The sequence below is a fragment of the Melospiza georgiana genome, chromosome 2, assembly GCF_028018845.1.
Source record: "Melospiza georgiana isolate bMelGeo1 chromosome 2, bMelGeo1.pri, whole genome shotgun sequence".
Taxonomy (NCBI): Eukaryota; Metazoa; Chordata; class Aves; order Passeriformes; family Passerellidae; genus Melospiza; species Melospiza georgiana.
In genome coordinates, this window is record NC_080431.1 from 78348130 (window position 1) to 78371818 (window position 23689).

General features: G+C 49.2%; 1 protein-coding gene across 1 annotated transcript; it reads right to left on the reverse strand.

Moving 5' to 3' along the window:
* Positions 1-140: 140 nt before the first annotated feature.
* LOC131096815 (alpha-2-macroglobulin-like protein 1) lies at positions 141-21853 on the reverse strand. The gene is made up of 34 exons (XM_058045438.1): positions 21795-21853; positions 21008-21191; positions 19925-20087; positions 19354-19406; positions 17374-17394; positions 16724-16895; positions 16241-16325; positions 14829-14940; positions 14411-14525; positions 13873-13982; positions 13191-13358; positions 11996-12086; positions 11504-11649; positions 11072-11221; positions 10678-10830; positions 9992-10076; positions 9101-9215; positions 8368-8593; positions 8129-8255; positions 7443-7564; positions 6925-6979; positions 6219-6302; positions 5090-5266; positions 4869-4950; positions 3933-4089; positions 3646-3720; positions 3114-3276; positions 2518-2732; positions 2175-2390; positions 1946-2070; positions 1551-1641; positions 755-823; positions 308-410; positions 141-181 (listed from the first exon to the last, which is right to left on the reverse strand). The coding sequence occupies exons 1-34, from the start codon at positions 21851-21853 to the stop codon at positions 141-143; spliced, it is 4110 nt and encodes a 1369-aa protein (XP_057901421.1).
* Between the last annotated feature and the right edge of the window lie 1836 nt (positions 21854-23689).

Consider the following 23689-nt stretch of genomic DNA (forward strand, 5'->3'; position numbering starts at 1 on the left):
TGTTTCTAGCTGGGTACATGTTCCCCACTGCTTACCATTCCCCTTCCTGTCTTTGCTTATATTCCAATGTTTCCTGCCCAAGACCCACCATTTCCTCATGCATGCCACTGTTGGTGTCACACAGGAACTTGCTGCCTACCTCAACTACAGACAGCCCTGTATTCAGCCAAGGCTCGCTCCTCTGCGGAAAGAAATGAGGAAGGTGATTACACATGGATGCACACAGAGAGGGCTGCGTGTCTCTTCCCAGCCAGAGAATCAGGAACCCACCTCCCCACCCCCAAATAATAGGAAATCTGCAACCCACCTGGCTGGTAGTAATCATAGATTTTGATGCTGGCTGGTTTCAGGTTCTTCACCTGAATTACTTGTTCCAGTTGCAGAGTGAAAGTCTGAGATTCATCATTGAGCTAGTGGAGATGGAAGGCAATTAGCAAGGAATGGGGAGAAAGAAGTCACAGCATCTTCATCTTCCCTGATTTGAATGTTTTCCTGCACTACATTTCTCCAATCCATTAGAGACTCTAGACTTTAAAATGGAGTGTTGTGTGAGGGATAGCACACAATATTGTGCTAGGAATTTTCACAGTATTGTGTAGGAATATTCTAATCCAATGACAATGAAATTGGGCCAACTCCCTCTGCCCCCAATTCTACCAGTGCTCTTTTCTTACCTAGACCAGCCTCAGGCTTCTCACACAGCTCCTTGTTCTCTGACCTTTTGCTCTCACCAAAGACTTTTACTCTCACTTACCTTCTCCAGATAAATGTAGACCACATTAGCTTTCACTTCTATTTTCTTAACAATGGTTCTGTTCTCCAGCTAGGATAGGAAACAATAATGGAATGAAATTTGTGAACATTTTCCTTAGGGATTCCTGACCTGAGGGAGCCAGTGTTTTTTGGAGGGAAGGTATAGACTCTGGACTCTGTCTGGAACTGTACATTTTTCAGTGGTTATATCTTTGCTAGTCTCTCTTGGACATCCCTTGTGAGCATCTCATGTGTGAACCACACTGGCCCTGCCCAGGGCAGAGAAATCTCCCTCTCTGGAGACCAAAGGCTGTGTGGGTAGTATGTACGACTGATATGTTGGTGAGCAGATGGGTGCAGACACCAGTAGAGGTTCTTATTTCATCTCACTGAGTCTTCAACTGCTTTTAAAGACCTGCATGAGGGCTGTGATTTAATTTATGGTTTAATTGGAAAACAAAAGAATCTTTTTAGCTAGAGCTAGAGTATCTCTGAGAAATCCTGTCTTAGACTTTCTGACAAACAGATCCTGGTGTCAGCACACCCAGCAGTACGCCTTGTTTCTGGCCCAAGTCCAAATACTGCCAGTGGGAGAAGCTGAACCACCGCTGATCTCCCTTGTGGGGGCTGTAGGAAAACAAGAAGTTTTGGTGCAATTGCAACAGCAAAGGTTGCAATTGCACCAAAATTAGCTACAAAATTAGCTACTGCCTGGCCCGAAATGAACAATTCTCAACAGGAGCAAGCAGGCAGGACCCATTTACCACAGATGGGTTTTCTTATTCCAAAGTTCTTACCAACATTCTGGATCTGGAAGTCACGATGAATCCGGATAGCAGGGAGACCTCTATGATCACCATGTTGGATGTGACTCTGCTCCCGATGTAGCTGGAGAAGAAAAAGCAGACGGAGGGTCTGACTCTGTGAGGACAGTGCCCTCCCAGCTCCTCTTCCCTCCAGTATCACGCCCTGAGCCAGGTGTCCCATCTGGGACTGGGGCCATGGCAGCCACTGCTCCCTCTCACAGGAGTTAGCCAGCACCCTCCCCTCCAAGCCTTCCACCTGTCCGATTCTCCCTCCGTCCTGTTCACCCCAAGGGCCGGGTCTCTCCATCAGAGCCCTGAGACTCTCCTGGCTGCAGTCCCCAAGCTCACTCCATCTTGCTGGAGCAGGAAGCAGCCCTTGGAGTCACCTGGTGAGGATGCGGACGGTGAGGAGGCGCGGGTTCGCCTGGCTGCAGTTGTTCAGCTCCGTGCTGACACGCAGCGTGAAGGTCACGGGAGTCCGTGGGGAAAGCTCGTGGTACCTCAGCACCGTCTGCAGGATAAGCGCCAGGAGCAGAAAACACAGGCCAGGCATGATCTCATGCAGGAGAAAAGCGGCAGAGTGCTCCCTTCCCCACGCTCATCCCACCTGCTCACCTGAGCCAAGACGCAGCCGCTGCCGTGGGCCTGCAGCAGGAGCTGCCCCGGGATCTCCACCAGCACCGCCTGCTGCACCAGCAGCCGCCTCTGCCGGCTCACCGGGAACGCCTTCCCAAAGGCCCTCTGGGAGCGCACCCTCAGCACGGCCTGCCCCGAGGTGCTGAACGCCCTCGCTGCGTACTTCGCTAAGGCTTGCAAGGCAACAGCCGTGTCCTGCAGAGGGAGAGACGGCTCCTCTGAAAGCATCCGCCGTAATGGCACCGGCTTGGAGCAGGAATTCCTCGAGAGGACTTGTGCTGCCAGGCTAGGCTATAAAAGGCTCCACCGGAGCTGCTGTTACCTGGGTGGAGGCAAAGCCCCCGTGGGCATTTTGCTGCCGCGTCAGCCAGGCCACAATGGCAGCTGCGGTTGTCATGTCACCGGCGTGCACCCGGGCCTTGGACAGGTACGCCAGGAGCACGTAGGCTGTGAGCTCTATGTCCACTGACTGCGTGCCAGGCCAGAAGTCTGTGGAGGCTGGAGAGCTTGGCTTCGGGCTCCAGTGGATCTTTCCTCCTGCAGAAGGAAAAGGATTATGAAGGCTATTGAGGGAGGGCATAATTTGGGTTTCAGAGGAAACAAACCCCACAGTGCTTTCAGGGCTCCTTCAGTACATTCCCTATACTCAGGCCAGGATTGCTTTCTTGAATTTATTCTCTAAGGCTTCACCTCATTTTAGCTGACAGACTTCTACCTCCTCCCTCAAAGGGATCTTGAAATCCTCCAGTCTGAGGAAACTATTTCTAAGTCATTCTCACAGTTTGTAAAATACCTTACTGTATTTTCAGTAACACAATGCAGTTACTGCACAAATACAAGGAGTATCTATAAATACATGTATAATTTTCAACTGCTGTAGCTGGGCACACATTGGTCCAGAATCCCAGCAGGCAGCACCTGATTTGATGGCCTGTTCCTCCAGTTTGTACAGCAGCTCTTGGGTTGTCTCATAGTCCCCAGCCAGGGCAAAGGCATAGGCGAGCAAGGCTTCTGTGTAGATGTTGGTGATGTTGTGAACCACCTTCTGCAGGCAGCGGAGAGTAGTCTGCATCAGCTTGGCCTGTGTTGGGAGGAGACAACGTGCCAGACTCTGACAGGGGTGAAATAGGGGGCTAGGAGCCACACTATGTCTTCCCAACATAGCTCCAAAGAAAACAAATAATTTACAGACTGTTTCAGAAAACAGGCAGTGCAGCCCTGATGTGCACTGGGAGCCATTCCCACCAAGCACTATACTGCATCAGGACAGTTTCACAACACTCACTGGCTCTTTTGAGGAATGACTTCACCATTTGACCAAACCTTGACTCATTCCCAGAAGCTCCCTCCCAGTTCATGGCCTGGAGAATACCAGAATCACCAGCTGGCACACCCCCGTGTTGTTGCCCAGGAGAGCAGGAGGGAGCAGGAGGGAGCAGAGCATGCTCACCTGCAGGGGCAGACCCATCTCCAGCAGTGCTGCAGCGACATAGGCCCCCAGAGAGACTTCATCATCCATGCTGCCCTGTGAGGGGAACACATCTTTCACTCTTACAGGGTGTTAGGAGGGCCCACTCCTCAGAAGTAAAAGCATTCCTCTCATGTTTTACCTCTCTTTAGGGCTGGCACAGGTTGCAGAATGACTTTCTAGGACCCTTTGGGATCCCACAATCTTCTGCTGTCAAAAATCTCTCCAGGCATTTCCCAGCACTGCTACCTGCCCTGGCCCACCATTACCTTTAGGGAGGAGTGGAAAAAGTTCCCTTTGGTGGCAAAGCAGCCACTGGGGAGCTGGTTTTGCTCTAGCCAGCGAAGGGCATCCTGGATGTTCTTGTCATCTACGTAGATGTATTTTCTGGCTTGGCCAAAATTCTTGAGTACAAAAGCTGTCAACCTAAGAAGAGGATGAGTTGTGAGAAAAAGAGGCAAAAAAACAAACAAAAAAAAAGCAAAGAGAAAGTCAGAGGTCTCCTGGCACTTGCCTCTGAACTAGTGACATAGTGGGGGTGCAAAAAAAGAGTAATTTTCAAAAAGAAAGTCAATCTAAAAGTGGAAATGGTCCACAGGACTCACCCCAATGGCTCCTCTCCCTGCCTCTGTCTCCACAGATATATTACTTGCATACTACTTAGTACTTTACCCAGTAATTTCACCCTCCCACTCCTTTTACTTTTACCTGTTCCACTTCATGTCCTCCAAATCACTGACACAATCTGGAATTCTCCCTTTTCTTCCTCCCTTCCTTTCTCCATTCATCTTAGCCAAGCACGATAGGTGTAAGTTGTGCCAAGGCAGCTCCCCTCCACTCACTGAGGAGAGGATTTTTTATAGATCTCACCTGATTTTTTTCCAGACATGTGTACCCCTCTTGGCTGCCAGGTCATCAGTAGCATGACCTGATGTTGTCTGTGGGCCAACAGCAGGGGCATAGAGACAAAAAAAAAAGACCTTTCATTCCCTGGGACCACATCTTTGCTGTTCCACTTTCCCAAAAACTCTGCTGCCCTCCCTGACTGCTTTTTCAAGTGGCTCAGGTGCCTCAGGCTCTCCCTGTCAGAGAGTTCCTTCTGTCTCCATCCCAAAGAAGGAACATCTTGTCAGCTTCCTCAGATCCATGAGGTGCTCTAACCCAGACAGGAAATATCAGAAGTGAGGGATGTTTGCAGTGCTTACCAAGTGTTTCCTTCTCCATCCTTCTGCCCAAAGAAGCTGTAGGAGCCATCCCTGTGCTTGTACAGAAGTTGTGTCTGATACCCTGGGGAGATGGGAACAGTGATTAATGTGGCTCAGTAACACAGAGGGGACAGTGGTGACAGAATGGGCGAAGGGCAAGAGTTCCTGGTATGCTGTGCACAGGGGAAGGCAGAGGGGCAGGGTGGCTCTGTTGCACTCACCATTGCGCAGGAATCCTGCTGCCCTGGCCTTGATCTCAGGACTCAGCTGCCTCGTCTTCTCCAGGTACTGCAGCACATAGACAACGGGGGCAAACAGCACCATGTTCTGCTCCCCACAGCCGTGGGGCAGCTGCACCAGGTGGTCCAGGTTCTGCAGTGCCAACCCCATGAGGTCACCTATCCAAGGGTGCAAAAAACAAAGACAGTGTAAATATTATTTGAGGTGCCTTTTCAGCCAGGCAGGGGGTAACAGTGCTTTAACTCAGCAGGGGGAAAGCACCGGAGAAAGGAGGAAAGAGAAATAAACAACTGAGTGCAAGATGGAGAGTGGTGACTGTTTTGCCTCTTTCCAGCTTGGCATCATGACAACTCTATGGAGTCCCTGAAGATGAGTTCCCCTTATCAGCTTTTGCATTCTGAAGAGCTCCAGCTGTAACAAATATTGTTTGTAAAAGGCTGACAGCAGAGCTGCACCTGCTCAGTCTGTGTCATATAGACAAGCAAATGTAACAGCACTCAGGGAAAGGCTGAAATGCCAGGTCTTTAGCCAGGCCTGTTCTACCCGGCCAAGCCTGAAAATGTGAAGAAGCCAGCAGGGGTGCTAGTCAGATGGTGTAAAGGTGTCCATACATCCTCCAGCCAGTCAGAAAAGCCTTGTGTTTTCCTCTGTTGGGGTTCTGTTGCACAGTATTCATGGCTACTTATGCCAGGCCTGGCTTCATACCAGTCTGGCCTGCAAAAAAAATATGTATTTAATGGTAGGTATGGCCTGTCTCAGTACCCTCTCCAAAGTGCTCATTTGCAACTTTAAAATGCTAAGAAAGACTTCTTCTCTCCAGAAGCTTCTGCTGTAGCATGGTTTTAAGCTTTACTGTTTGTATCTACACAGAAATAGCCAAGGTCCAAAGTCTCTGCTCCAAGATCCTAGCTAGAAAAAGAAGGATTATTCTCCTGTGCAGATTACTCTTCTATTAAAGCCAAAAATCTGAAAGCTTGGTGTTTACAGGGAATAGAAGCACAGCATCCTCTCTTCTGGGCAGTTTCATGCCAAGTGGATCCTCTGACACCAAGTTAAGCCTTGCTCTGACACAGACCAGCAGTCTGTGAGCCCACAGTAGAAGTCACTCACCTGTGATGGAAATGGAAGCCCTGGCAGAAGCCTTGACTACATTGTCAGGGAGGCGAAGGGACACGGGTTCTTCCGCCACATTTCCTGATAACAGCAGGATAAAAGGTGTAGCATGAAAAACCAAGCCAAAAGCCCCTAACTGGAGAGACAAGACTGGCCTAACTAAGTGCCTACATCCTGCTCACACTGACTGTCCTGGTCATTGGACCGAGTGCATTGCCTGGAATCTTTTCAGATTAGGCCATACATGAGAGCTGCTGGTGGGGCCAAGGGCCCACCAAGCTTCACTTCAGCTCAATTCACTGCACTTCAGGAGGCTCACACGAATCACAGCTGGACATCACTCAAAGCTGGACATCCTGGCAAGATGCACAGTGCTGCAGGGATGGGGTGGGAGGGTTGGAGCACCTCTCACTGGTGACTACCAAGTCCCAGGAACATCCCAGGGTTGCACTGTGGGAAGGAGACTACAGAGCAGGATTTTGCCACTTATACTCAGCAGCAAATACATGTAGGACAGCGCATGTGGGAGTAATATTTCTTATTCATTCGTGGCCGATAGGAAGTGAAATTTCCTATTAGTGAAAAATAATTTCAAAACATTCTGTCATGAGCCCTCCCACAGTTTAGTTCTACTTTCAGGTGTACTTATTTCAGGCTGCAGAAGCCATTGAGGCTGTGCACATACCTCGTCTCAGGCACATACCTCCTCTTGGGCACAGAAGGGAGCTGTAGGACTTCTCCACTAACACACCCTCTGGCTGCCAGGGCACAAACATGCACGTGGGACAGGAGAAACAAAAATACACATAAAATTCCCAAATGACACCAACATTTCAGAGAAAGTTCAAGTCTGAATTCAGAGGTCAGGGACTCCACCCTCCTCCTTTTTGGCAGGTCTGCCTGCTTCACTGCTCAAAGGATCAAAAGCTAGCCCGAGGGACAGGGCTCTCTGGCCAGTGAGCACATACAAAAGCTCAGGTACAGCATGAAAAGCAGGGAAAGGTACAGGGAGAACACAGACATGGGAATGCAGCTCAAGAAAGAGTACTGCAAGAACAGGCTTGGCTAGGTCCTGGGAAAAATAAAGTGAACTAAGACACATCTTTGGTACATTATTGCTGGCCAAAATCTGAGGTGATAAAACTATTTAGCCCACGTCAGGCTGCCTTCCCCCTTGGGCAGGGATATTATAGACAGAAATGCAGCTGCTCTTGTACTGACCTGGACCAGCAAGTGTTTGGTCAGTGTGTGTCTCCCCCTCAGGGCAGCTGGCAAGGGCTTCCTGCCCCCACACCGTGACGTGGAGTCCAGCACCTCTGTCCTCACTGAGATGTTCAGAGTCCCTAGCAAATAAATTCAACAGAGTCCTTTTCTCATACCTGCGGCCAAATGGAGTAAACTTTCTTTAACCCATAGTGACCTGAAATGCTTTGGGTTGTTGGGCTTCATGGCCTCGGTGGTTTGGCCAGTAAAGGTGAGCCAGCCAGTGCTGACAGCTTGTTCAGACACCCTGAGCATGAGGAAACTCAGTAACATCTCCCCAGCAGTGACTTCACTGCAATGCAATATGATTTGAACAACAGAGGGTCCAGCAACCCTCAGAGCCCAGCATGCCCTTCCCATTGCATATGAAGCACAGGACCAGCAATACAAAATTCCCCCACCCACATCCACACAGTCTCCTCCTCCCCAGCTGGCCCCACATCCCTCTCTTCAGGACTTTCTGCCCTCTCTCATGAGTCTGTCTAAGAAGAGAGAAAGAAAGCAAACATAATGGATTGCATGTTTGCACCATTAAGGACAGACTTCAGGATCCAGAGGAGACCTGGCTCTGCCAACTTCTCTGGGCCTCCCACACCCTTTCAGTTTTAGGGTTCCCCATCACCAGTCCCTTTTTGCTGCCACACCCAGTTGGACTGCTGTCACATTCCACATGAAGGTCTTGGACTCCTCTGCACACAGACACTCCTTGTCCCTGCAAGTCAGACATGGCTCCACCTGGAAGTCTGAGGATTTAGCCAGGGCCACCTGGATCTGTGGGAATGACAGATGCAGGTGAGTGACTGGGCAGCTCAGGTGAGATGGCTTGGCACCATGAGCTCTGAAACTGGAGGGCAGAGTAGGCCTGTCCCACACAGTGACGCACCTGCATGCACTGCTGCAGGTAGCTGAAGACAGTGGCTTTCATCAGGAAGGTCTCTCCACGGATGACAGAATATGGCAGCGTCACGTCCACAAAGAAGGGCTGAACTGTTCTGAGGCTCATGACTGGGGCAAGGCCAAACCCCCTCCCAGCCAAGCAGAACGTCTTGACTTTCCACTGTGCAGCAGCAGCAGGTGCTGTGACTGAGACATTCCTGCTGCCATTGGAGCTGAGAGGAAGAGAGAACTTGCCTGAAGAGATTCATCTGCTATGGGAGAGGGAAGGAGGTGTAATGAGGAGTGCTCATGGCCCTGCTGAGGGAGGTGACACAGGTCCTCATGCTTGGATCAACTTCTGCTGTATTGCCAATAACTTTTGCTCCAGTGGCTCACAGCAAGGCACTTCTCAGCAATTTTTTCCCCAGAGCCATAAACCCTCTTTAAATGCCATCAGTAAAGGCTTTATGTCCTTCTAAGCAAGACACTGCCCAAGCATTCCAGCTCTGTACACTCATGGTGGTTTGGTTTTGGAAGTGTACTCCTGTTCCTTAAATCTGTGTACACTTCAGTTCTGCACCTCAAAGTCTACTAGTTTGACACTCTACAAATGCAGGGAAGAGCCCCATAATTTGCATGCAGATGTCTCTTTGCACCTCTTTTACACAAATTTAAGGCAGCCAAGTCTCTACAGCAAAGGGTCATCCTTCTGTCCATTTGTAAAGTCAGAAATCACTTACCCAACAGAGTACAGATTCCAGATCCAAGTTTCAGGGAAACAGTGGTGAGATCTTCTGTGAGTTGTAAATAGGGGTTGTTCCTCATTGATTCTTTGGTCTTCTGTAGAAGGCACCCCTGAAGGAAAGAGTAAGGAGTCCCACCAGAGTGGGGGAGGTGAATCCCACCAACCATAGACAGTCTTGCAGTGGGGCTGGAGGCAAAGCAAGCAGTAAGAGAGACATGGGAGAGTCTGGCAGAGGAAAGCACAAGGGACTGGACTGACTTCATGGGACAGATTAGAAATGAAGGAAAAAAAGTGATAGCAGGAGAAACAACTTGTAGTGAGCTAATTGCAGGGTTTCCAAGACTTGGTTAGACAAAGTCCTTTCCTGAGCTGACCCAGAGATTTTGCCTAAGAGACTGAGAACCTCCAGAGAGCCATTTTAACCAACACTTCTATAATTCTGTGAGTACTAGAACTGTTTGCTTGCTGGACAAACTCACATTCCACAGCAAGCAATGGTTTAAATAGAGGCAGGCACACGAGCCAGCTTAGTACAGTTATCAAGTGCAAACTGAGACACAGAGGAAGAACATGAGGCTGTCTCTGTGGCTACAAATGGGGACAGAAGCTGGGTCTCAGTACAGCCTGAGCAATGGGAATAGACACTGAGAAACAGATTCTGGGCCCTGCTTGGGCTTGTCTGTGAGGAAAGGGAGTGTCATCCTTTAATGTCAGGGAACATCCACGTACTGACGTTCTTCAGAGCCCTTTTTTATGGGGACTGGGTCACTCCTATTACGTCTGGTGGACTGTGGCAGCAGCACCCGGTACTCTTAAGAGAGACAATATCCACCACCAACAAACCCCAAAGAGCTCATGTCCCAGGTAGGCTCAAAGTGCAGCTCACCTATGATTGGCTTCCTATCCATCCGACGAGAGCATTGAGAGGGCTTCTTGATTACAAGGTTTGAGAAGACTTTCAGTCCCATGTTCTATTAGGAAAAAAGGAAGGGCAGGGGCGGCAAAAAAGCATCTGTGAATGGGGAAGACTGACTGCTGCTCTTCAAATTACTCTGGAAAAGCAGAGATAATGCAGTGCCCAGGCAACCCAGAGCAGCACTGGCCCAAGCAGACACAGTGCTGAGGGAAGCATGAAGGAGATCTGCCCTTAAGACACCAAGAGGTCTGCCTGGGACCTGCCCAAAATAGTGGCAAAAAGCAGCTAACAACTAAGCCATGGCAGCAACCCATGGACTAATGCTTGGGATTGGTCCCTGTCTCTCTTTTCTCTAATACTGTAGACTAAGAGTACACAGCCCAGGAACTCATTCTGCATTCCTCATTCCCATTCAAGTAAAAAAAAAAAGGAGTTTGATGATCCAGGATTTCATCACCTTGCTTTGTGCACATGTGGAGGGAAATACGGATATTCCTACTCAATGGGGTTGTACACCTTTTGAGACAACACAGTTCAGTCAGGGCAGACAGCAGGGTCAGTCTAGAGGAGGAAAAGTCCTCTCAGACTGCTTGGGGAGAAAATGTCTCTGATGCTCATAATTACAAGAGCTCTGGAAAACATCATGAGGTGATTACCCGGAAGAGGTTGAAGATGTCAGGCTGAAAGGAATGCTGTGGCCTTCCCCGTAGCAGAGACGACAAGGACTGAGGCTGCGCACAGCGATCTGAATGCTCTTCTACTTGGGCAGGGTATCCACGTTGGTAGGCAGCAGGGAACAAACCATAGACCTAGGCAAACTCACAGGCAGGGAAGGATTGGGCACGGAGCAGATACCTCCAGATGCTTCACTCCATCCTCCCCTAGCATGCACATCAGTTCCTGTCCTTCTTCCCAGGCAGGCTCTGCTTTCTCCTTCACACACAGACCTCCTCATTCATTGGCCCCCAGCTCCCCTTGCCACAGCCCCTGCCTGCCTCGCCCAGCTCATTCATCACTCCTGAGGTTTTGCCTGGTTGCACAGACACTCACCATTTGGCTGGTCAGCTCATGGTCTGGTCTGGTGGTGAACATGTTTTCATCCACTGCCTGGACTGCACACAGGGAGCCAGGTGCTGCCTGCAGCTGGAGCTGCACTGCTGACCCTGCCTGGGCTTCTTTACCCGGGAATCCTACCTTGACCTGGAACAACACACCAGGAAAGGAATATGAAAAAGAAAGAGATGTGAGGAAGATGACAGATAGATGGCACAGACAGAAAGAAGAAGACTGGCATCTCCCATGCTCAGCCACTGCTATCAGAAGTCACTGCTGAAGCTTTCCCAGTCTCTGGGCACTGTGCTGCAGATACCCCTTCCATCTCTTCTGCCCAGTGCTCTCTTGGAAGGATCTGAGGGTCTCCTTCCCTCAAGCCTCCTGACTCCTGCTGATCAGCTCTCCCGCAGCCACAGAGGTGAGTCTCACCTGGTTTTGGAAGCACAAGGCAACATCCAGGCGGATGCTGTCAGCTGTGACCCCTCCGTTGGGGAAGATGGAGTACACCACTAAGGAAGGTGACGGGGACAAGTCGGCAGTGAAGGTCAAAGGGATGGAGAATGAGCCCTTCAACACTGAAGAAGGAAAGGCAGATTTTCACCATAGGCCCACCAAGACCTCCTTCTTCCCTTCTTTTTGTGCCATATAATCTCAAAATGTCAAACCAATTCGTGCTGCTGCACTGTCTGCCCTCTCCCTCCATTCTCTGATCCTATGTATTCCATCTTCCCCTACATCCTCCCAGTCTCTCTTCCCATCATTGTTTCATTCTGTCTTTTTACTCTCTTTCACATTTGACACAATTGCTTCTTCAGCCTCCCTCTGTCCTGTTTGCTGACTTCTCCAGACCTATAGATTGAGGGAATCTGGGAGAAACTCTGGCAATTCTCATGTCCAACCTAGAAACCAACGAGGTGCAACCATTTCCACTTCCCTGCCATGACTTACTGTTCAGTTTCCCCATCTGGATATTCCTCTGGCCCCTGACAACAATTCCAGACTTGCCAGTGACCTGCAGGAAGAGGGACATGGGATGAGCAGACTGCTGTTTGCCACCAGAGTGCATCCACACTTACCTACATGCCTCTGGTTCTCAAAAGCAAAATAAAGCCCCAGAATTAACTGTTGGTACAATCCACATACTTGAGGAGATTTGCAGACATCACAGGTGGGAAGAGAGGCTTTAACACAGGAGTCTCTGGTCTAGTCTGTTCAGTGAGGACAATGTATGGGTAGTGGGCTCACTGCAGATTGGTGAGTGATAACTAAAGTGCTTCTCCTCTGGTAGGCTGGCCTGTAGAACAGACCAAAATCCACTGAGCAGCTATTTGATAACCAGAGTGGAAAAGGAATACCCCACCTGTTTTAAAGGGAGAATAATTTTCCAGTTGCAGCCTTGGCAGAGGCTAAGGGGGTGATGGGTTACAAAGACAGAAACCTCCTCCTATACACAGAGGTGACTGGAACCCCAGCACCAGGATCACAGTGTGGCCAGGCTGAGCCCTACCAGATGTAGCATTCACCCAGTCCCCTGAGAATAAGGTTTAGCTGTCATCCCTCCAGGGATGACCTAAATTATATCCTCAGCTTTCCACTGAGGTCTGGTCCTGTCAGTGCAGCCTTTCCCCGCAGGTAGTCTACCACCCTTACTCACATAATATGCAAAACTTATACGGCTGGTGTCTTCTCCCAGGTCATCCCTGCTGAGTGTGAAGGTCACCTGGACATTGTGCTTCAGCCCACAGGGCAGTGTTTCTGTGGGTGGGTGTATGTCCAGGAAGCTCTTGGTTGTGACATGGAAGGGCTGCAGGTGATGGTAAGCGTTCGTGTAAGGGAAGTCAGGCCTTCGAGGAGTGCGCATGAACTCCTCCAGTGTGAACCTCCCCTGGAAGGGCACAGAGACACACAGAAATGAGGAGTTCATGCTTCAGTGCTTTGTTAGGCTGCCATCAGCTTGGTTTGGAAAGGCTGTTGCCTTGGTGCCTTCAAGCTGGCTCTATGCAGATCTGCGTGGTGAGCCCAGGCCTGAGCTGGCAGGGGGGCTGTACGGCAGGAGGGGAGAGCACAGGGAGAGCTCAAGGACTCTCACTGTCCCATATGCAGAGGTGGTGTTTACCTCCAGAGAGACTGATGAGCTGTTCCAGGCAGTAGTGTCGAGGTTGAACGATGCTATTCCACTGTCATCTGTGATGTACGTTTTGATAAATCGACGCCTCATGAACCTTATCACAAGATAAACTTTCCTGTTCTTCATACCAGTTCCATAGTGATCCTGAACCTTAATCTGGTGACAACAGGGTGAGGCAGGAAAGCCAAAGTCAGATATTTCTTCCAAAGTCATACCCAAAACCTTCCTATCTCTGACAAGCATAGACCTTCCTGTGTAGGTCGCCTACAGACTTCGGTCTGCCCCAACAAGACAGGAGAATCGCGCAACTCCCTCATCTCTGTACAACTCCCTGATCTCTGAGGTGAAGCTGAGCATGGTTCAAATCTCTCTGCTCCAAAAGGTGTGTGTGGCTAGAACATGACGAGTTTCTCTCCTAGCCTACAGCTGAGACATCCTTGCAGCATCCCTGCTGAGACACCACTCATTGCTCTCAGCAGACACGGGAGGTACAAACACAACAGGGAACCTGAAATGCAGCAGCTGTAGCTACACTGTGAAGCAATGAGACACAGTGCAAGGTAAAGTACTCTGTCTGAGGAGCAGGAAATGCTTTGGGCCAGTTAGATTTACCACATGCCATATTCCTTGGCAAATGAGAGGTAGCAAAAAAGCAAGGGAAGAAAATCACCTTCCCCCTGTACGGCACTCCAGGGATGTAATATTCATTGGGTGTCTCAAATACTGCCCTTGCAGCTGTCCTGGAGATGAGGATTTGCCTGGAGGTGTTGATCTGCACCCCTGTTGAAATGCAGAGTGCAAGGGAAGAAGAATCAGTACCAGAGGTGACTATTGCACTGTAGTTTAATCTCACTTTGTTATTCCCAACCCCTCTTAGCAGTGTATGTAACTTCCTCCCCAAAACCAGCATTCTTCAAGGTTTGGAGGCTGCTCCTGTGGCAGCTGCTTCTTTAGTTACACTGCCTGCAAGCCTCTTTGTAGCCTCATGGACCCACACCACTCATCCAGCTCCCAGCCACTCCTCATCCTCCTGCTGCTGGCAGAGTAGCTCTCCATGTCCCATGATAATCCCAGCAGCAGGGAGGAGGAGAGGAAGTTAGAGAGGAAGGAGAGGAGGAGAGAAGAGGGAATGTGTGCCCTCTCTAATCCTCAAGCCCCCAGAATGGGTCCTCTTGCCCCTGAACTCTCCATGCTGAGCCCCTGGGTACCTGTGCCCATCTCCAGGAGAGAGGCTTCTGCATAAAGTTTGTTGTCTTCCTCGCTGGGAGTCAGATTGAAGATTGATGTGCTGACAGAAGGGGTGAAACACCCATTGCTTGCTGTCTGCAATAGGGAGTGACAGGTATTATTTGGGGCTGGGGAGAAGGGTAGGGGCCAGAAGTACAAGGGATTAGTCATTCTGTCATAACTATCAACTACAACAAATAATAATGCAGAACTCGTGAAACACGGTCCCCAGGGAGGTGGTGGATGCTTCATTCCCAAAACATTCAAGGTCAGACTGGAGCAGTTCAGCTCATTCAAGGTCAGACTGCTCTGAGCAGTTCATTCTGTTCACTCAGCCCTTGGCACTGCATCCTCTGTGGTGCTTCTTTAGTGCCCATATGTCTCCAGGGTTTTACTCACGGCACCGCGGTATTCCCTGCAGATGTCCTTGCTGGCACTCTGGGGCCACCTCCTCGCTTTCTGGCACAGAGCCACGTGCACGGTCCCTCGCACCGCTTTCCCAAAACTGTACCTGCAGGGAGAAGGCCACAGGAGCTTCTGGGCGGAGGCACTGCCTGCTCTGTCCAGCACATCACTCCACACATGTGCCTTTGGTGATGAAGGTCTTACTGCAGCTGGCAAGCAGGCAGGCACAAATTAAAATAAAGCACTTTGAGTACTTTGGGGGTGCAATAGTGTGGTCTGGCATCCAACTGATGCAGGAGTAAAGGAATAGATGCAGAAAACAGGCAGGAGCAGACCCACAGCCTCTCCCACTTCTGGGCACTTGCTCTCTTGGAATTGCAGGCAGACACAGAGGGTGGACCTGATTTATCCACTCAGTGAAGATATTAGTTTGGGGGGGAAAGCAGCAGAAATGGGTGTCCCTGCAGACAGCAAACTGCAGTAATAGAGCCACAGAGTGACCTCAGACTTGCCTCACTATGGGCTTATCTCATGATCAGGGCTCTTGTTTCCATCATCAGACCTGCCCTGCTGATTTAGACTTTTAGGTATTTCCTCTGCCTGCTTTGCTGCCTTTTCTTGCTTTGAGTCCTCTCTGACTTGCCCTTTGGAGCAATGCTCCCAACAGTATCAGTAAAAACTTGACATCTGTGACCCATTCTGGTGATGTGGAGTGGTGTGCACTATTTACTACTACAGCCTCATATGACCTGATTGTAACTGTCCCAATAAATGAGAAATTATGTCAGACCAATCAGTGGCAAAAGAGACACCAAAAGTCTCCAGACAATGCAGCCCCAAATACAAATGAGCTCACCAGATTTTGAGTGCTTTTGAGCTCATTGTCCTCCCTTCTTTGTGTTTATACTTTGTGTCAGAGGTTCTGCCCTCCTTCCCACCCTCATCTGTTCCCTTTTTGCTGATAACCACATAACTAGAGAAATTTATCTACTCTTCTAAGGTAATAAGTTCAGTAGCATATAAGTGAGAAGGAAAGGCATAAACTCCGAAAGAAATGCCTGCTCCTGCTCCTTTACCTCCACATGTCTGTCCCTTATCTGGTAAGTGTTTTTCCCACATGAGATCTTTCAATGCTGGACAGACACATACTCCTCCAGAGGAGGGTATCTGTGGCCTAGGGCAAGTATCCCTGTAGCTGGATGTTCTCTCTCCTGTGTGGCTCAGGTACCTCTTCCCCAAGGAGGAACCCATTAGCTTAACTCTTGAACTATTTGGGATTCTTCTAAAGGAATGGCTCTGTTTGACCCTTTTTGAGCCGCCTGTCTTTGATGGCCCGAAGAGACAGGAGACATATGGTGGGAGAGACACAGTTTTGATGGAATCTTTCCCCTGAACATTCTCCTTACCTGCCACACACTTGCAGTGGGATGGTTTTATCTGAAGCATGAATCTGAGCTGGTCCCTCAAAGAAAACATCAAACTTTTGCAACACTGGAACAAAAACCTCAGAGTTACTCCATCAAGGGCAGAAGACTACCTGGGCACAGGATCACAAAAGAGAAGAGTATGTTCCCATGAAGGAACATGTTAATGAGGTAAAAGCAAGTATTAATTAAAAACAGGGAAACCAAAGAAAGAATCCTTTTTTTCCCCCAACAGTCTTGCAGAGGTCTTTATTCTATTCTCAATGTGCCAGTAGGTACCTTCTCCAGAAATCTCCAGCACAATCTCCCTTGTGTTCATTTCTATATTGCCCATAAATTTGTGTTCAGACATAGCTCTCAGACAGTAAATCCCATTTTACAACATGTGGCTTTACATTGTTATACAGACAGGCAAGCAACAAACAAGCATCAAACTTCTTCCATCCCTTTCTTCATTCTCCTTACCACGTTCCTCCACCTGAAAGGTGCTGGACTGCACTGAGCTGGACTTAAAGGACTGGGCACTGATGGTGTAAGTCCCGAGGGAGAGTTCATCAGCTAACTGGAAAGAGAGATCTGCAATGCCCTGTTTTGGTCTCACATCCAGCCACTGGCCAATGCGGTTTTGGTTCGGGTCCTGTGGTGCAAGGGAAGGAAAGAAGAGGGAGTCATCAGCAATGCTGGCTGTTCTCCACCCAGAGCCCACTGGATTCAAAGGCACATCAGACATTTCAGCGGCTTTCACAGGCTTCTGCTGGTTTTAGCCCAGGTGGTGATGCTGGAGCACCAACAGAGGTGAACCCGACCCACCCAGGTTTGCTCTGCTCTGCACAGCCATGGAAAAAGAAGGTATGGAAGGTTCTGACGTTTAGACCCTGCAGCCTTCAGTAAAGATGGACTATAAAAATTAGCTAAAGCCTGGCCCACATTCCTGAATGTAGAAATGGATGAAGTCAAATCATTTGTATCATCAAGTCTTGTAAACAGGAAGCATTTGGACAGAGAATGTGCATGCATAGAGATTAAGAAAAGTAATTTGAACCAGTAAGCATCCTAGGCACTATCCATACTGAAATACCTTTCCTCACAACACCTGAGGAGTCTGGAACACCCACCTTGATTTCCACCATGGAGTACTGCAAAGCAAACAGACAGCACATCAAAAACTGGCATGACACAGCAACCTGCCCATAAATTTCTCTTACCACCCAATCCCTGTACTATGACCAACATTATGGTACAAGAAGCTTGATCCTACGGAAAGCAGGGCAGCTACTTTGAAATAGTAAGGAATAGTAAAAAATCTATGGTATTCTTCAGATTTACTTTCTGATTCCTGAATATTTTAGATGCATTTTGGTAGATATTTCACAATGATGAAAGCTAGAATTTGCTCTAATAAAATGGGGAAGAGTAGGAAGACTCTCAAATACCGTCATCCCAAGTTCACAAATGTTAAATGGCCTCAATTTTGTAACATATATCCAAATAATTAGCAAAACTGCATCACCTATAGGAAGAATACTCAGAAAATCTTCCTTTAAAATCCCTGGCATAAGCGATAAAGCTGGAAGTTATGAATTAATACTGACTGCAGCTGACAGTAATAGGGAGGGACAAAGGAGGACAAACTTCAGCCCTTCTAGGCCCATTAATTCTCTGTTTGTCCTTATATCTCTGCATCTATCATCCAGGAGACAGTATTGGTGAAGAGCCTCTAATCTGAGATCACAACACATAAAGAGGCACAGGAGCAGGGCTCAGGAGAATAACCAGACAGTAAACACGCAATTTACATGTAATTCACATTATTCATCATTCTAAGCTTTCATGCAAGTTATCAGAGGCAGCTCTGTTTTCACTGAAAAAAAAAGAAAAGTGCAGATTAACCTGCTGGTGAACACCACCCATATTAACTTCAACTCATCTATTTTACAAACTAGATATTATAGCTTCAGTGCTGCAGTGCGGTCAAGCCTTTATAATAGCTTTGGCTAAACACAATCTCTTTGAATTTCCATCACAGCATAATTAACAGTTACAATGTTAATTTGTTTGTACTCACACACAGACATCAAGCCTTTACAGTCAAATATGTACATGAACCAATTGTAGGCATGGAAGCAAATGTATTGTTTATACTTCATTATCTTATTAATATAAGATATATGCCTTCCCTTTGGGGAGAAGAAAAGAGTGTTTGATCCTAGAACCTCACCAATAGCCCAAGAAAGGGGAAATTAAGTCAATAATAAAGAAGCTGGAAGGATCTCTCCCTTTATTTTAGTCTAGAAGGATTTGGTCCAACTCCCCTAATGTGTGCCCTTCAGTGTTTTAATTGTCATGGCATGAATTCCTGTTGGCTCTCCCTAAATTGCTTGAGGACTGAGGAGTGAAATGGCTATAGCTGCTGGCTGCAGATATAGTTGCTTACTGAGGAATGGCACTAGCCTTGCAGTTTCCTGGCCACCACATATGTAAGTCTCTGGCAACCTCTCACTCCCTTGACATGGGGACAATGAGCTGCTGCCAGCAGCAAGGCAGTATAATTTGGTTATACTGTTTTCTCTCCTTTTTTTAATGATCACTTCCTGTGAATCCTTCCCCATATTAATTAATTTTTCTTAAAATGTTGCAGTTTGCTTCAGGCTCTCCTGCCACGTTCAGGTGCCACACACTGCACAAATCACTGAGCTTTCCAGAGCTGTGGGAGGGGGTCTTTGAGTCTTGTGATGTCTGTGCACAACTTTGTCTGATAATTATGCCCATGGTCAGCAACCCACAGACTGGTCCCCAGAAGCCCTGCCTGCTTTTTTGGCAAGGGCAGGTGCACTCAGATAACTCAGCTAGCTGGGAATGCTGGCACACTCCCCAAACACCATCCAACCCTCTCATCAACCAGCAGCCATCCTACAACAGCAACAGCAGAGCCATCAGCCAACAGGAACTGCTGTTCAAATTTGGTTTACTCAAGGGTTGGCATTGACCACCCTGGGTGCTGGGACTGTCCCAGCCTCCCTGGCATGGGGTTGGTAGAGGAAGCAGAACCACCTGAAGCCTGGAGATTTCCTTGCCTCCACTTAGACAGGCTTTACCTTGCTGTTAACAGGAACAAAATCTTCAGTCAGTGTCACAATCCTGAATTTCACTGGAGGGAGAAAATCACATTAGAGTGCACATGGGAACAGACTTGCCCCGCACTTGTCTCACCGCAGAACCACAGCTCGCACCCAGCCCTAGTGGCAGCCCCATGCCTGCCCTGCAGCCCCTCTCACCCTTTGCTCAGCCCCACTCACCTCTGCTTGCCCCAAGCACGTGGCAGCAGCACAGCTGCTTCACAATTTAGGGGTTTTCCCATGGGCTACAGCCAGAGTTACCCTTACATCTCCTTGTCTGCAGTGTAGGCACACCAGTCCCACCTGGCCCTGGCCAAGGAGACCAAATTCAGGTCTGCTCCCTTTTGCAAGCCAGCTCTGCTCCTAGAGCATGTCAGGCCTCCCCTCCCAGGCCCCTCCTGCTGCCAAAACATGGGGTCCCTCACTGCAGCTCTGTCCCCACGGAGGTCACATGGCACAAAGTGCTCAGCACTCCACTGACAGGAAATTGGGAACCAAGCCTGGGAGGTCAAGGCAGGGCCACTGTCAGGGTGCTCTGTGCTTTGCTCACCTGTCTGTCCTGGGTTATAGATGGGCTTATCCATCTGAATGAAGGTGCCTGGTCCAGCCCAGCGGATCAGGACCTTTTTCTCTTCACTTGCACTGAAGTAGTGGCCATTGGAGATGTGCAGGTGCACAGTGGCCACCTCCTGGCTGCCTGCAGGTCGGGGCACCTGGGACACAGAACAGGAGAGCCACGAGGTTAGCAGGCATCAGAGCAGTGCTCTTCTGGCTTCAACTGCACTGCAAGGCCAGGCTCTTTGCCATCTTACTCTGGAGGCCAGCACAGGGTGTCCCCTCAGTGGCCAAAGGCTGTGTCTGTGGAAGCACACAGAACAGGGCTTAGCAGCTGGGATGGATCTTGGACGAGAGAAAAAGGAGTCTGCTCTGACACAGAAAATTGTTTACTCCTTCATGGGACCACTGTTAGAATCTGCATGGAGCAAGATGGAGAAGATTTAACTCAAGGGAAGAAAAGGTCTATGGTGATGAGAATTCCATTTCCTAGAGTGTGAGGTTCACAAAGTCTGAAATCCTACCTTATTATCAGTGCAAACTAAGAAAATAAGGATCATGAGTTTGGCAAATAAGAAAGATTTATACTGAGATTGTGTGTGTACACCCTCCCATGTCTTTCCTAGTCCTCCAGGACATGTTCAAGCCCAGAAAGAAAAGCTTGGAAAGAAGCAGACATGAGGGAAGCTGTCTGAGTTGAGAGCTGTGACTCTTTCTGCATTACAGATTCACAAACAACACACTGTGACATTGCATGCTCCTCAGGGGAGAGAATGAGCTGCACGACTGCCACTTGGGTGCTTCTAAGCTATCCATCCTCCTCAGACCTTTGCTCCCTGGCCAGGCAGCCTTTCCCCAGTGTGCCACCAGGATATCCCACAGGAAGAGTGCCATGCAGACAGACAAAGGCAAGGAGCAAAGCCACCGGGCTGCCACTAAACCCTCCCCGTGATTTTGCATTCACTTCTCTCCATAACCCCTTATCTTCTGCCTTCCTCATTCTCTCTCTCTTTAGTGAGAGGCAAATGAGGAAGCTGTGAGCTGCCAGCAAGGGGTCCCTGCCAAGTATGCCTCTGACCTGGAATCTGGTGCACTCGAAGATCCAGTTGTTCCGGACGACCTTGCGGTAGAGGGTGAGGTTGCCAGATGGGTGCACGAGGGTTAAAGCCACACGAATGGGCTTTTCAACCCCACGAAGGTCCAAGCATGCCCTCTGGAATGAGGGGTAGGGCAGGGCAGCTGGAATGATGATCAGGTACCTCCTGTAGTGGGGAAACAAGATATCATCACATCCCGGGAGCCCTCTCACCCACTCTTGGCACTACAAGGCTGGCCTGAGGAAACAGGAGAGTTTGCCATCTCTTTGAGGCTAGGAGGTGCTGCTCTGCTGGGGAGACTGGGACAGATTGCCAGAGTGAGAACCTTGCACAGGGGGATGGAAAGTATAGAATTCATTTCAGATAAACACAAGACGAATACTTTCAGGTGACAGAACAGAATTTGCCCTTCTTGCTTTGACATGGCTCCTCAACTACCCTGACAGCAGATTGGTTCCTGCTTATCCATCCCCTGCCTTGCAGCCCTTTTCATTTGCCCTTCACTTTAATCTACACCTTTTCCTTCATCCCACCTCATCCTGCACTCCTTCACTCTTGTTCCCACCACCAGTGCTCACCTAGTTCTTGTACTGCAGAGATGTCCGTGGGAGAGGTTCCCACCTTCAGGAGGGCCCTGCATTCACAACAAGGCTCTGCACCCCACCCTCCTTCCAGGAGCTGACTCACAGGGTCCCACACTCTCTCCCTGCTATCTTGGCCCCTCCCTCAGCATTCTTATCAATCACTAGATTTTTAAATGGCACTTACGGTTGTGCCACTATCCCCAGGGTGTAGAGCAGGCAGCTCAGGAGGAAGGGAGTCCACATTTTCATGGGAGAACCCCAAAGGAGTGGCTTCCTTGGGAGGGCTGCTCCTCTCCTTCCAAAGTCTCCAGGACACCTGCTGTTGTTGCTGTTTGTCCCAGGAAGCAGACACAAAGCCCCAAGGTTTCCTTCCCTCCACCTCTTTCCTGGATTTATAGTGCTGCAGGCACAGGATTGTACCATCCAGGATGTTCCCCAGCCAATCCAAGTCCTTTTGGACTCTGGCCTCACTGCTCTCCTACTCCCCTGTGGATGGAGCAGCGTCATTCAGACAAATGTGCCTTTTATTTTGCCAACCAGCAGCTTGTTTCCTGCTCACTGCACTGCCCCTGCTCCCTGGGCCAGTTGCAGCCCAAGTCCCATTGTTTGGCCTCCAGCTGGATTGTCCCATGACCCCTTGGCATGTGCGCCCAGCTGGAGCTCACTGTGAGCCCTTGTGGTCATACTGTCCCCAGGCTTGCTGAGTCTGTAGCACCCAAGGCAGGTCTCAGTCCTGAAATGGAGACCAGGCTTTGTACAAATTCAGTATATTTGCATAGCTCACTGCTCCCTCACAGAGGAGGAAAGCACAGGGAGCAAGCAGAGCTGGAGTCCTCACCTTGCCTCTACCCTACAGTCATTTCAGTTTGAAGAGAAAATTGAACAGCTGCAACTCACCCCAGCTGTATCACATTGCTCTGTGCTACAGTTCAAGGCCAACCTACTCACACCTTCACCAGCAGAGGAAATGAGGGTTAAATATTGGTCAGGCAGGTGAAAATCTGTATAGCTGAAGTCCTACAGGGTCTTGCCTAGCTACCAAAGGGCTGTGCTCGAGCCCTGGGTGATGGGAACACACACTATCTGGTTTGGGGCCTTCTTTCCACATGCTATTTTTATGTATGTTAGTCCACTGATTGTACTGAACTTTTCCCTGAGTACCTTACCATAACTGAAAAGAGAACTTGGTTCTTGAAATTACTCATTCTCAAAATAAGGAGTTTTTCAATTTTAGTATCAAGGTAATTTCATATCAAAATTCTTCAGTACCAAACTGAGCTCTTAAACATGTAGAGCCTGGTAATATCTTCCTTCGCTTTAGTACAGGCTGACCATGACAAGGAAACAGTTTTGGGGCTTTCTTTTACCCACTCATGCACACACATGTAATGGGCAGGTACAGCTCCTCTCTCTCTCTTCCCTCTCCGTGGGCTTTGTTCAGGTCAGAGCTGCTGGTGCCAGCAGTTGAGAAAAATGCATAAATGCACCTGGACAAACAAGCAAACAGGAACTGGAGCAAGAATGTGAATCATTCTGGCACTGAGCTGCCCTTCATTTCTTTCCATGGGTCTCAAAAAGTACAGGCAGTGCCTGTTGAACAATCCCAGCTGACATTTGTTTGTTCACAGCAGATCCACAGCAGTTCCAGGGGACAGCCAGATCCCTCAGAACAGCACAGGGGCTCACAATGGCAAAGGGTGTCCTGACTCCTACTGCCTCCAGCAGCTGTTTTGTGAGAGCAGGCATGTAAACACCTCTGAGGTTCTGGGCTTGGCACTGATTGGAAAGCTACACTTGAGCACCCAATCCAGTCTAACTCCCAGTGAAACAGAATTTAATAAATGTAGGAGCCACAAAAACAAAGTGGCAGGCTTGGTGTGTGTGATTCACCTGCCTCAGTCCTATCTCCATCACCTACTGCCAGCACAGTGACCAGCTGCTGGTGGGCAGGAGGCACTGGCGAAGGGAGCACCTCTTCGCAGGGCGCTGCACCCCCCGGGATTTGGTGACAGGGCACACAGTACCTGGGTGCTGTCCTGTGCTAAGATCTTTCCCCAGCCCACAGATCCACTCATCAGC